A 12,006-nucleotide genomic window follows, 5' to 3' on the forward strand; every position below is an offset into this window, starting at 1 on the left:
TAATGATAATGTAAAGAAATATATTCATGTCATTTGATCCTCCAACCCTCATTGATTTCTCTTGTAAGTGTCTAAAACATGACAGAATAGGTAATTGAAATCAGAAATTTTAATTGAAAACTGCAGAAGTGTATTTTTATTATCTTCCATGTTGAAATGATATTAAATTGCTATGGTGAAAAGGATTAAAACTATTAAAATATAGGGCAGTGAAATTGACTTTAATCATGATTGAAAAGCAGACACTGATAATGTTTAGCTATTATTTTATGACCATATTGTAGATTGCACTGTTTTGATATTTTAAATTGTACGATAATATTGAATAATGAAGATCAATAAGTAATTGGTGTACAGTAATAGAGACAGAACTTTTTTATTCTTAGATGTGACAGCCTGTTGTAATTTCAGTTTCTGTGAAGATGGGTACTCATTTTGATAGTGAATGTATAGTCTTGAAACAATCATGACTATTGAACACAAATTTAATGTACCAGTAACTGCGTATTGTAATGATGGTAGCTTTTCGAAAAAATTGTGTGGCCCTGAAAAGGGCCGTTTGGTTATGTCAACTACATATCCCTGCAGTTTACTTGCTGCTGGTGTACTTGGTAACAGCTTTGGTACCTTCAGAGACAGCATGCTTGGCCAATTCACCTGGCAGGAGAAGGCGGACTGCAGTCTGGATTTCTCTGCTGGTGATGGTTGAGCGTTTGTTGTAGTGGGCCAGACGGGAGGCCTCAGCGGCAATTCTCTCGAAGATGTCATTGACGAAAGAATTCATGATGCTCATGGCCTTGCTGGAAACTCCAGTGTCAGGGTGCACCTGTTTCAAGACTTTGTAGATGTAGATAGCGTAGGATTCCCTCCTCCTCCTGCGCTTCTTCTTGTCCCCAGTTCTCTGGGCCTTAGCCTTGGTGGCAGCTTTCTTAGAACCTTTAGATCCAACTTTGGGTGGCATGTTTACAGTGTGAAGACTGAAACTATGAATGGCGCATTGCTCTCGGTAGATTTATATATAACACGAGGCGGATTGAAGCGTACAGGTAAATTGCGGACGTCTTTGTAAACATCATATTGGTCAGGACGCCCGAGGTGCGTTTAAAACGAGCGCTGTGATTGGTGGATCATCTCAATCCTTGGAAGTGTTTAAATAGAGTGGCGCAGCGCATGGCGTGTTATTCGTTGATTTAATTTTGTCAGCGCCCAACCCACACACCAATCTAAAATGTCAGGACGTGGTAAAGGAGGCAAAGTGAAGGGAAAGGCAAAGAGCCGATCTTCCCGTGCCGGACTACAGTTTCCCGTTGGTCGTATCCACCGTCTGCTGAGGAAGGGCAACTACGCCGAGAGAGTGGGAGCCGGTGCCCCAGTGTATTTGGCCGCTGTCCTTGAGTACTTGGCCGCTGAAGTGTTGGAGTTGGCAGGCAACGCAGCCCGTGACAACAAGAAAACCAGAATCATCCCCCGTCATCTGCAGCTTGCTATCCGCAACGACGAGGAGTTGAACAAACTTCTGTCCGGTGTGACCATCGCACAGGGTGGTGTTTTGCCCAACATCCAGGCCGTGCTCCTCCCCAAGAAGACCCAGAAGCCAGCCGCCAAGTAAAAAGTCAGCCCTGTCGACTTGACTTGTCTGTACCAAACGGCCGTTTTCACGGCCACCCATATTTTTCGAAAAGATGTCTCTATAGCATGTAATTAAGCACACATATACAATGCAGATACCCATTACACGTTTATTGAATGCATTGCCACACACCGTCAACCTATTACATAAATTTCTATTCATGTTCAATTAATATCCAATTTGATGTTGTTCCAACGCTCTCAAATGCTAAACACAAATTTAATTTATATCAGTTACCCCTCAAAAATACATTAGTGTGTGAAAAAATTAAAATTTGAGCTCAAATCTCGATCATGCTCATTGGTTAAACTAGTGATATAAATGCATGCATAATGTTAGAATGATATGTACTTGAACAATTGCGACATCCGATTCTGATTTTATACAGTGTTTCATGGGGGAGATCATTTGTGCGTTATTTTATTATTATTATTATTCTTTTTCTATTTGAATTGATATCAAAACGGTGAATGTACATTCACGTACGTATGCATGGTCTGCGCATTACAAATTAAGGTCTAAGTAAGATGTGCACACGTGAAAACCGCAGTTTTGGCAATGTTATCATGATTGCACAAATGAACTAATTATTTATTCACGTCATTCATCACCCGTTTTTTTTCCCAATTCATGATCAACTACTACCTTAGTATATCTATATTTATGTTGATATGCTTTTTGACTGTATGTGCATTTGTTAACATAACGCCGTTTTCTTGCACGTACTATACTGTACATCGCACTTCGCGTAAAGTAGATAATGTAATTCAATTTTCTTTATTTTTCAAAAAATCCTATGACTTTTGCCACTGAATATTTTGATATTATTATTAAAGTGACGACTTTTTCTTTCTTTTTTTATTTTATTTATTTGTTTTTCTTTCTGACAACTTTAAAAATTTATAATTCTCTCTTGCTCTTGTTCTGTGTATCGTGTGTTTCTGGGTGTATGGACCTGGTGTGAATTTCACTTAAAAGAAGATATGTATGGGCCTTCTACACAATAGACGATATACAATACACTTATGTCTGTATGTTGGACGTTAAAAAAATGTAATTTTCTGTGAATAATTATCAATTTTAAAGACATTGCGTGACTTTATCGGCATTTGGAGTTGGAATTTGCTACTCTGTCCTACGTTTTCCTTTCATTTGAGTTCCTTTAGCGGAGAATTTACGTAAAATATGCAGATGATATGGTGGGGATATATCCACACAATGTGATTTTCATAAAATAGCTGCAATCGGTACTCATTAAACGGCACAGCAAGGATGTAAACATCGGCATCAAAACACACATCGATTCTACTATGCATATGCGCTTCGATTTTAAGGGATGTTTTCGAGGACGTCCGCGCCCGCTGTAAACAAAAGCAGCGAGAGCGTGAGACTTCACTATTTCCTCGTATTAGTTCGCAGTGAATTGTACAGCGTTTTCGTTTCGTCCGAAGCCATGGCAGACACAGCAACCACAACCCCAGTCAAGAAGAAGGTTACTAAGCCTAAGGTACCTGCAGCACACCCCAAGTACGTCGACATGATCAGGGCCGCCTTGGAATCCCTGAAAGAGCGTGGTGGATCTTCCAGACAGGCCATTCTGAAGTACATTATGGCCAACTTTAAAGTGGGAAACGACGTCAACCCCATTAATGTCCACCTTAAAATGGCACTCAAGAACGGAGTGAAGAAAGGCGCTCTGAAACAAGCCAAAGGAACAGGCGCCACTGGCTCTTTCAAGTTAGGAGACAAGCCAAAGACAGAGAAAAAACCAAAGGCGAAGAAAGTCACCAAACCCAAGGCAGCCAAACCAAAGAAGGCCACAGCTGTTAAGGTATTCGATGTATAACGACCACATTTTGTACCTAATTAATGAATGGTCCGGTATTCTTAATTATTATGTCATTTTGAAGGTGTTATCAAATAAAAATTCTCCACCAAAGGAATTTTCAAAATATTGATTATGGTCCAACTAAGTACACATTGAATTTTGCATTGAAGTCTATGGGAAACGTATGTTTTAATATAATATTGTAAAAAGTAACTTGAAATTTTTAAAACTCTCTTGGTTAATACATGCATAAACTTTTTCTTTATTAAAATATGAAATAAAATGAATCATTTACCGCAGATATTTTGACGAAATTAAAATTTTCTTTTTTTCAACAAGGGGAGATAACTCTTTAAAAAATTTTAAGGTGCAAAATGACCGGCTTCTTATATGTTGTCAGTCATGTGAATTTGGTTTATTTCACTTTCATTGTTATTTAGCAATACATATTTAACTGGTTTAAAATGATTCAAAATTCTTCAATATCCCTTCATTATACATTGAATACCTTAAGCCCAGGAAGGCGGCAGGGGAGAAAAAGACTGCTGAGAAGAAGAAGAAGTCCCCCAAGAAAGCAGCTGGACCTAAGAAAGTTAAGACACCCAAGAAGAAGACGGCAGCCAAATCCCCTAAGAAGGCAGCAGCCAAGCCAAAGAAGGCCAAGACTCCGAAAAAAGCAGCAGCAGCCAAGCCAAAGAAAGCCAAGACTCCCAAGAAGACAGCAGCTAAAAAATAAGCAATCATAGCATCATTGCAGATTGCAAACCTTCAACAAAAGCCCTTTTCAGGGCTACCAATATTTTTCGAAAAGATGTCTTAATTACAAATGCAAGTTGCAAAGAAACATGCAAGTACAATGAATTCATATACACTTTATACAGGTACATTAAGCCCCTTCTAGTTTTTCTGTGATAATGTGTTATTACATATTATTAATTCATATCTGACTATGGTATGGTTCACAAACTCACAAATAAGATATTAAAAAGGAGATATAAGCAAATTGTAAATGAGTAACATGGCAAGGGTTTGTAATGCAAGGTGCATGCTTTTTTTCATAATGTTCACGGCTACAGACCAGAGTATGAATAGTCGAGTAGTAAAATTTTACAGGAGTAGTAATGAAGATTTGAAAGAAAAATTATGGGTGGGGGGGGGGGGGGGGGTGAGATGAGAGAAAAAACAAACACCAAACATAGCTATGAATGTGTTTTTTGTTTTTTATTTTGCTCCTGCAACTTAAACTGCATGATATTGATTGAGGTCTGTTTAGTGAATACACTAAAAAAAAATACATGCATTTACATTATTCAAATCCAACATTCATAAGGCTAAGCGATATGAGTACAACAAATAATGTACATCATTCATATATGTTGTAGACTAACTAGAAAGTGGGTTGATACACATTGTCATAAGATTAGTGATGTTGAATTCTGATTGAAAGGAAACATACGGAGAGAGAGAGAGAGAGAGAGAGAGAGAGAGAGAGAGAGAGAGAGAGAAAGAGAGAGAGAGAGAGAGAGAGAGAGAGAGAGAGAGAGAGAGAGAGAGAGAACAAACATGCATTTTTTTAACATTATTTTATTATGATTCTACTCTGGTTACATTATTCTTTCTTTCTTTCTTCTTTCTTTGACACTGAACAGGATAGCAAAAAACTGAAATCTACACCTTATAGTTTGCATGATGAACTTTGAAACATACAGTCTTCCTGAGATTTTTTTCCCCTCTCTTTCCAGAATCAAGTGGCTCTCATTGTGTCTGTATTTACAATTACAACTAGTGTTTTGGACTTACATGCCTGGATATTTCTGTGCAAATCAAACTATAAAAGTAAGTTCTTTTGTTACTTAGCTAAATCATGAATGATAAAACATATAAATGCATATGACGTAGATCTTCTGAACTATAGATCTTTTATGTTTCTCTTTGATAAATCTATATCTTTATTTACTTATTTATTTATTAGGGGGGGGGGGGGGAGGGGGTTATGATGCTGGGTTTATTGTAATTGAATTGAGATATCAGATGATCATTCAGCATATACTATTCCCATTTTAATGCCAGAGAATCAATAGGTTAAAATATTGAGTGAATGTAAGTTGTGCAATATTCTAATGGGTTGTTATTTAATTGATCAGTTTGTTTTTGCTTTTTTAAAGTATCAATTACATCCTGTAGAATATAGATGGTGTTTAATACTTTATGTAAATCAAATAAGTTTTAGTTATAATTGGAATAAAAGTTTTGTTCCACTAAGTACACGGACGATATTTTTCGGAGTACACAAATTCTGTGCAAAAGCCGGATCGAAATGATTTTTTCACCTGGCCAATCGGAACGGGTTATTATCGACTAATCGCTGACCACCTCTCTCGGTCAAGATCACCAATGGCGATTGTCGTTAGTGGGGGTGCTGTGATATCGGAGAGCAGACAGTTAATCGTCGACTCGGTATAAAGTGTATACAGAGGACCGTCTGGCTCATTCATTCATTTGACATTCGTCGAAGATGGCACGTACCAAGCAGACCGCAAGAAAATCTACTGGAGGTAAAGCTCCACGTAAACAACTTGCCACCAAGGCAGCCCGTAAGAGCGCTCCAGCAACTGGTGGCGTCAAGAAACCCCACAGATACAGGCCAGGAACCGTCGCTCTTCGTGAGATCAGGAGATACCAGAAAAGCACAGAGCTGCTGATCAGGAAACTGCCATTCCAGCGTCTGGTCCGTGAGATTGCTCAGGACTTCAAGACCGACCTGCGTTTCCAGAGTTCAGCCGTCATGGCTCTCCAGGAAGCCAGCGAAGCCTACCTTGTCGGACTCTTTGAGGACACCAACTTGTGCGCTATCCACGCCAAGAGAGTCACCATCATGCCCAAAGATATCCAGCTTGCCAGACGTATCCGTGGCGAGAGAGCTTAGATTCTCTTTTGTCTCTTGACAAACTCAAAACGGCCGTTTTCACGGCCACCAAAACCTTTAGAAAAGATGCCTTCACATTACACACAATTGATACTCTAATTATTGAATAAGCGTGCATTCATCTATAATAAATATATGTAAGATGGCTCGCATAAACACACGCACACATATATATCCCATAGATAAAATAAATACAGGTATATTTCAGTGGAAACTTTCTTAACAAATGGACAACATGAGAAACAGTGAATTGATATATCACAAACTGTCAAAAACTATTGCTATAAATGGTAACTGTCCCACTGCGAGCAAAACTCAAACTAACACAAATGTGTACATTAAAAAAAGGAAAGAAGATATCTTTAATCATAACAAAAATGTAAATACCATTATCATTCTTATATTATGGATTTATAACATAGTCATGATGTTCCTAAAGGTCAATCTGCTAATTATTATTAAAATAGGAGTATGTTCCTTTATGGAGAAGGAATACAGGAATCCTATTGTGTCTCTTGAATAAATTACATTAATTTTGTGAAATCAGTTAATGTCTCTTAGATTTTAGCTACTGGCTCCTGACCATATCTTTTGCCTCATACCATTTGATACCTCCTGTTGATCAGGTTTTTTTTCTTTTTTTTGTTTTGTTTTGTTTTGGTTTTTTTTTTTTCTTTTTACACACTGCACATTCATTTATTACCAATTTAATTCTTTTCGATGAATTGTACAGGTGTGCAGTACACTTATATAAACATGTATATATATTTAATATTTTGTAACAGTTAATGATATAAATTAAGTATAAACTATGATAAGAAAACCGACACAGTAAATATGTAAGATGTGTGTATGTGGATTCCATGTAAAACAGATAAGGCCCGAGGCGGGTTTATACCTTAGCCAATCAGCGTTGACTTTACTAATCGCCTAGTTTGTGCTGCCGAACTTTTCAAGGTATGGTGCCTTCTCACGGGTCGTAAATTGAAGCTATATATAATTTGGTATCGCGAAACAAAGTTCATCTCAGTACATCTTCACTGAACGTAAACATGTCTGGTCGTGGTAAAGGAGGAAAAGGTCTTGGAAAGGGGGGCGCCAAGCGTCACAGGAAAGTTCTTCGAGACAACATCCAGGGTATCACCAAGCCTGCCATCCGTCGTCTTGCACGTAGAGGTGGAGTTAAACGTATCTCTGGACTCATCTACGAGGAAACCCGTGGTGTCTTGAAAGTCTTCCTCGAGAACGTCATCCGTGATGCAGTCACATACACAGAGCATGCCAAGAGAAAGACCGTCACAGCCATGGACGTTGTCTACGCTCTGAAGAGACAGGGACGCACCCTCTACGGATTCGGCGGTTAAACTGCCACTCCTGTGTGCTTGCAGCACTGACAACAAACAAACGGCCGTTTTTAACGGCCACCAAACTTTTAGAAAAGATGCCTCTATCACAAATGCTGTGAAATACACCGACACAACTCTGTGAGACATACTACACTTTTACCTGTCATTAGTAATGAGTTAGCATTCATTTCCCCTGCCACATGCACTCGAAATAAGAGTGGTTGGAAGTCACATGAGTTATGAACAATCACTTTTACACTTCGCCTAATCAAAGAATGATATTAAAGTAAGCCACATTTCACATGTCAGAAGATGACTATTGTTCAAATTTAAATAGGTCAGATATTGCGCATAGATTTAATGATAATGTAAAGAAATATATTCATGTCATTTGATCCTCCAACCTCATTGATTTCTCTTGTAAGTGTCTAAAACATGACAGAATAGGTAATTGAAATCAGAAATTTTAATTGAAAACTCTGCAGAAGTGTATTTTTATTATCTTCCATGTTGAAATGATATTAAATTGCTATGGTGAAAAGGATTAAAACTATTAAAATATAGGGCAGTGAAATTGACTTTAATCATGATTGAAAAGCAGACACTGATAATGTTTAGCTATTATTTTATGACCATATTGTAGATTGCACTGTTTTGATATTTTAAATTGTACGATAATATTGAATAATGAAGATCAATAAGTAATTGGTGTACAGTAATAGAGACAGAACTTTTTTATTCTTAGATGTGACAGCCTGTTGTAATTTCAGTTTCTGTGAAGATGGGTACTCATTTTGATAGTGAATGTATAGTCTTGAAACAATCATGACTATTGAACACAAATTTAATGTACCAGTAACTGCGTATTGTAATGATGGTAGCTTTTCGAAAAAATTGTGTGGCCCTGAAAAGGGCCGTTTGGTTATGTCAACTACATATCCCTGCAGTTTACTTGCTGCTGGTGTACTTGGTAACAGCTTTGGTACCTTCAGAGACAGCATGCTTGGCCAATTCACCTGGCAGGAGAAGGCGGACTGCAGTCTGGATTTCTCTGCTGGTGATGGTTGAGCGTTTTGTTGTAGTGGGCCAGACGGGAGGCCTCAGCGGCAATTCTCTCGAAGATGTCATTGACGAAAGAATTCATGATGCTCATGGCCTTGCTGGAAACTCCAGTGTCAGGGTGCACCTGTTTCAAGACTTTGTAGATGTAGATAGCGTAGGATTCCCTCCTCCTCCTGCGCTTCTTCTTGTCCCCAGTTCTCTGGGCCTTAGCCTTGGTGGCAGCTTTCTTAGAACCTTTAGATCCAACTTTGGGTGGCATGTTTACAGTGTGAAGACTGAAACTATGAATGGCGCATTGCTCTCGGTAGATTTATATATAACACGAGGCGGATTGAAGCGTACAGGTAAATTGCGGACGTCTTTGTAAACATCATATTGGTCAGGACGCCCGAGGTGCGTTTAAAACGAGCGCTGTGATTGGTGGATCATCTCAATCCTTGGAAGTGTTTTAAATAGAGTGGCGCAGCGCATGGCGTGTTATTCGTTGATTTAATTTTGTCAGCGCCCAACCCACACACCAATCTAAAATGTCAGGACGTGGTAAAGGAGGCAAAGTGAAGGGAAAGGCAAAGAGCCGATCTTCCCGTGCCGGACTACAGTTTCCCGTTGGTCGTATCCACCGTCTGCTGAGGAAGGGCAACTACGCCGAGAGAGTGGGAGCCGGTTGCCCCAGTGTATTTGGCCGCTGTCCTTGAGTACTTGGCCGCTGAAGTGTTGGAGTTGGCAGGCAACGCAGCCCGTGACAACAAGAAAACCAGAATCATCCCCCGTCATCTGCAGCTTGCTATCCGCAACGACGAGGAGTTGAACAAACTTCTGTCCGGTGTGACCATCGCACAGGGTGGTGTTTTGCCCAACATCCAGGCCGTGCTCCTCCCCAAGAAGACCCAGAAGCCAGCCGCCAAGTAAAAAGTCAGCCCTGTCGACTTGACTTGTCTGTACCAAACGGCCCGTTTTCACGGCCACCCATATTTTTCGAAAAGATGTCTCTATAGCATGTAATTAAGCACACATATACAATGCAGATACCCATTACACGTTTATTGAATGCATTGCCACACACCGTCAACCTATTACATAAATTTCTATTCATGTTCAATTAATATCCAATTTGATGTTGTTCCAACGCTCTCAAATGCTAAACACAAATTTAATTTATATCAGTTACCCCTCAATAATACATTAGTGTGTGAAAAAATTAAAATTTGAGCTCAAATCTCGATCATGCTCATTGGTTAAACTAGTGATATAAATGCATGCATAATGTTAGAATGATATGTACTTGAACAATTGCGACATCCGATTCTGATTTTATACAGTGTTTCATGGGGGAGATCATTTGTGCGTTATTTTATTATTATTATTATTCTTTTTCTATTTGAATTGATATCAAAACGGTGAATGTACATTCACGTACGTATGCATGGTCTGCGCATTACAAATTAAGGTCTAAGTAAGATGTGCACACGTGAAAACCGCAGTTTTGGCAATGTTATCATGATTGCACAAATGAACTAATTATTTATTCACGTCATTCATCACCCGTTTTTTTTCCCAATTCATGATCAACTACTACCTTAGTATATCTATATTTATGTTGATATGCTTTTTGACTGTATGTGCATTTGTTAACATAACGCCGTTTTCTTGCACGTACTATACTGTACATCGCACTTCGCGTAAAGTAGATAATGTAATTCAATTTTCTTTATTTTTCAAAAAATCCTATGACTTTTGCCACTGAATATTTTGATATTATTATTAAAGTGACGACTTTTTCTTTCTTTTTTTATTTTATTTATTTGTTTTTCTTTCTGACAACTTTAAAAATTTATAATTCTCTCTTGCTCTTGTTCTGTGTATCGTGTGTTTCTGGGTGTATGGACCTGGTGTGAATTTCACTTAAAAGAAGATATGTATGGGCCTTCTACACAATAGACGATATACAATACACTTATGTCTGTATGTTGGACGTTAAAAAAATGTAATTTTCTGTGAATAATTATCAATTTTAAAGACATTGCGTGACTTTATCGGCATTTGGAGTTGGAATTTGCTACTCTGTCCTACGTTTTCCTTTCATTTGAGTTCCTTTAGCGGAGAATTTACGTAAAATATGCAGATGATATGGTGGGGATATATCCACACAATGTGATTTTCATAAAATAGCTGCAATCGGTACTCATTAAACGGCACAGCAAGGATGTAAACATCGGCATCAAAACACACATCGATTCTACTATGCATATGCGCTTCGATTTTAAGGGATGTTTTCGAGGACGTCCGCGCCCGCTGTAAACAAAAGCAGCGAGAGCGTGAGACTTCACTATTTCCTCGTATTAGTTCGCAGTGAATTGTACAGCGTTTTCGTTTCGTCCGAAGCCATGGCAGACACAGCAACCACAACCCCAGTCAAGAAGAAGGTTACTAAGCCTAAGGTACCTGCAGCACACCCCAAGTACGTCGACATGATCAGGGCCGCCTTGGAATCCCTGAAAGAGCGTGGTGGATCTTCCAGACAGGCCATTCTGAAGTACATTATGGCCAACTTTAAAGTGGGAAACGACGTCAACCCCATTAATGTCCACCTTAAAATGGCACTCAAGAACGGAGTGAGAAGAAAGGCGCTCTGAAACAAGCCAAAGGAACAGGCGCCACTGGCTCTTTCAAGTTAGGAGACAAGCCAAAGACAGAGAAAAAACCAAAGGCGAAGAAAGTCACCAAACCAAGGCAGCCAAACCAAAGAAGGCCACAGCTGTTAAGGTATTCGATGTATAACGACCACATTTTGTACCTAATTAATGAATGGTCCGGTATTCTTAATTATTATGTCATTTTGAAGGTGTTATCAAATAAAAATTCTCCACCAAAGGAATTTTCAAAATATTGATTATGGTCCAACTAAGTACACATTGAATTTTGCATTGAAGTCTATGGGAAACGTATGTTTTAATATAATATTGTAAAAAGTAACTTGAAATTTTTAAAACTCTCTTGGTTAATACATGCATAAACTTTTTCTTTATTAAAATATGAAATAAAATGAATCATTTACCGCAGATATTTTGACGAAATTAAAATTTTCTTTTTTTCAACAAGGGGGAGATAACTCTTTAAAAAATTTTAAGGTGCAAAATGACCGGCTTCTTATATGTTGTCAGTCATGTGAATTTGGTTTATTTCACTTTCATTGTTATTTAGCAATACATATTTA

The 12,006-nt window shown here is 38.5% G+C and overlaps 5 protein-coding genes and 2 pseudogenes across 5 annotated transcripts; 5 read left to right on the top strand and 2 right to left on the bottom strand.

The window, feature by feature from the left end:
- Window positions 1-194: 194 nt before the first annotated feature.
- On the bottom strand, window positions 195-1,110 carry LOC128169582 (histone H2B-like). Its single transcript, XM_052835698.1, has one exon. It carries the CDS (start codon window positions 959-961, stop codon window positions 590-592), a length of 372 nt encoding a protein of 123 aa, XP_052691658.1. The 5' UTR covers window positions 962-1,110; the 3' UTR covers window positions 195-589.
- A 63-nt stretch (window positions 1,111-1,173) lies between these two features.
- On the top strand, window positions 1,174-2,053 carry LOC128169579 (histone H2A-like). The gene has a single exon (XM_052835695.1). The coding sequence runs from the start codon at window positions 1,229-1,231 to the stop codon at window positions 1,607-1,609; it is 381 nt and encodes a 126-aa protein (XP_052691655.1). The 5' UTR covers window positions 1,174-1,228; the 3' UTR covers window positions 1,610-2,053.
- A 132-nt stretch (window positions 2,054-2,185) lies between these two features.
- LOC128169576 (histone H1-delta-like) lies at window positions 2,186-4,372 on the top strand. The gene is made up of 2 exons (XM_052835691.1): window positions 2,186-3,461; window positions 3,973-4,372. Exons 1-2 carry the CDS (start codon window positions 2,967-2,969, stop codon window positions 4,192-4,194), a joined length of 717 nt encoding a protein of 238 aa, XP_052691651.1. The 5' UTR covers window positions 2,186-2,966; the 3' UTR covers window positions 4,195-4,372.
- A 1,601-nt stretch (window positions 4,373-5,973) lies between these two features.
- LOC128169578 (histone H3) lies at window positions 5,974-6,565 on the top strand. The gene has a single exon (XM_052835694.1). It carries the CDS (start codon window positions 5,974-5,976, stop codon window positions 6,382-6,384), a length of 411 nt encoding a protein of 136 aa, XP_052691654.1. The 3' UTR covers window positions 6,385-6,565.
- Window positions 6,566-7,130: 565 nt separating this feature from the next.
- LOC128169567 (histone H4) lies at window positions 7,131-7,780 on the top strand. Its single transcript, XM_052835682.1, has one exon. The coding sequence runs from the start codon at window positions 7,437-7,439 to the stop codon at window positions 7,746-7,748; it is 312 nt and encodes a 103-aa protein (XP_052691642.1). The 5' UTR covers window positions 7,131-7,436; the 3' UTR covers window positions 7,749-7,780.
- Window positions 7,781-8,283: 503 nt separating this feature from the next.
- On the bottom strand, window positions 8,284-9,200 carry LOC128169584 (histone H2B-like; annotated as a pseudogene).
- A 77-nt stretch (window positions 9,201-9,277) lies between these two features.
- Window positions 9,278-9,716, top strand: LOC128169585 (histone H2A-like; annotated as a pseudogene).
- Window positions 9,717-12,006: the final 2,290 nt, after the last annotated feature.

The sequence above is a fragment of the Crassostrea angulata genome, unplaced genomic scaffold, assembly GCF_025612915.1.
Source record: "Crassostrea angulata isolate pt1a10 unplaced genomic scaffold, ASM2561291v2 HiC_scaffold_150, whole genome shotgun sequence".
Lineage (NCBI taxonomy): Eukaryota > Metazoa > Mollusca > Bivalvia > Ostreida > Ostreidae > Magallana > Magallana angulata.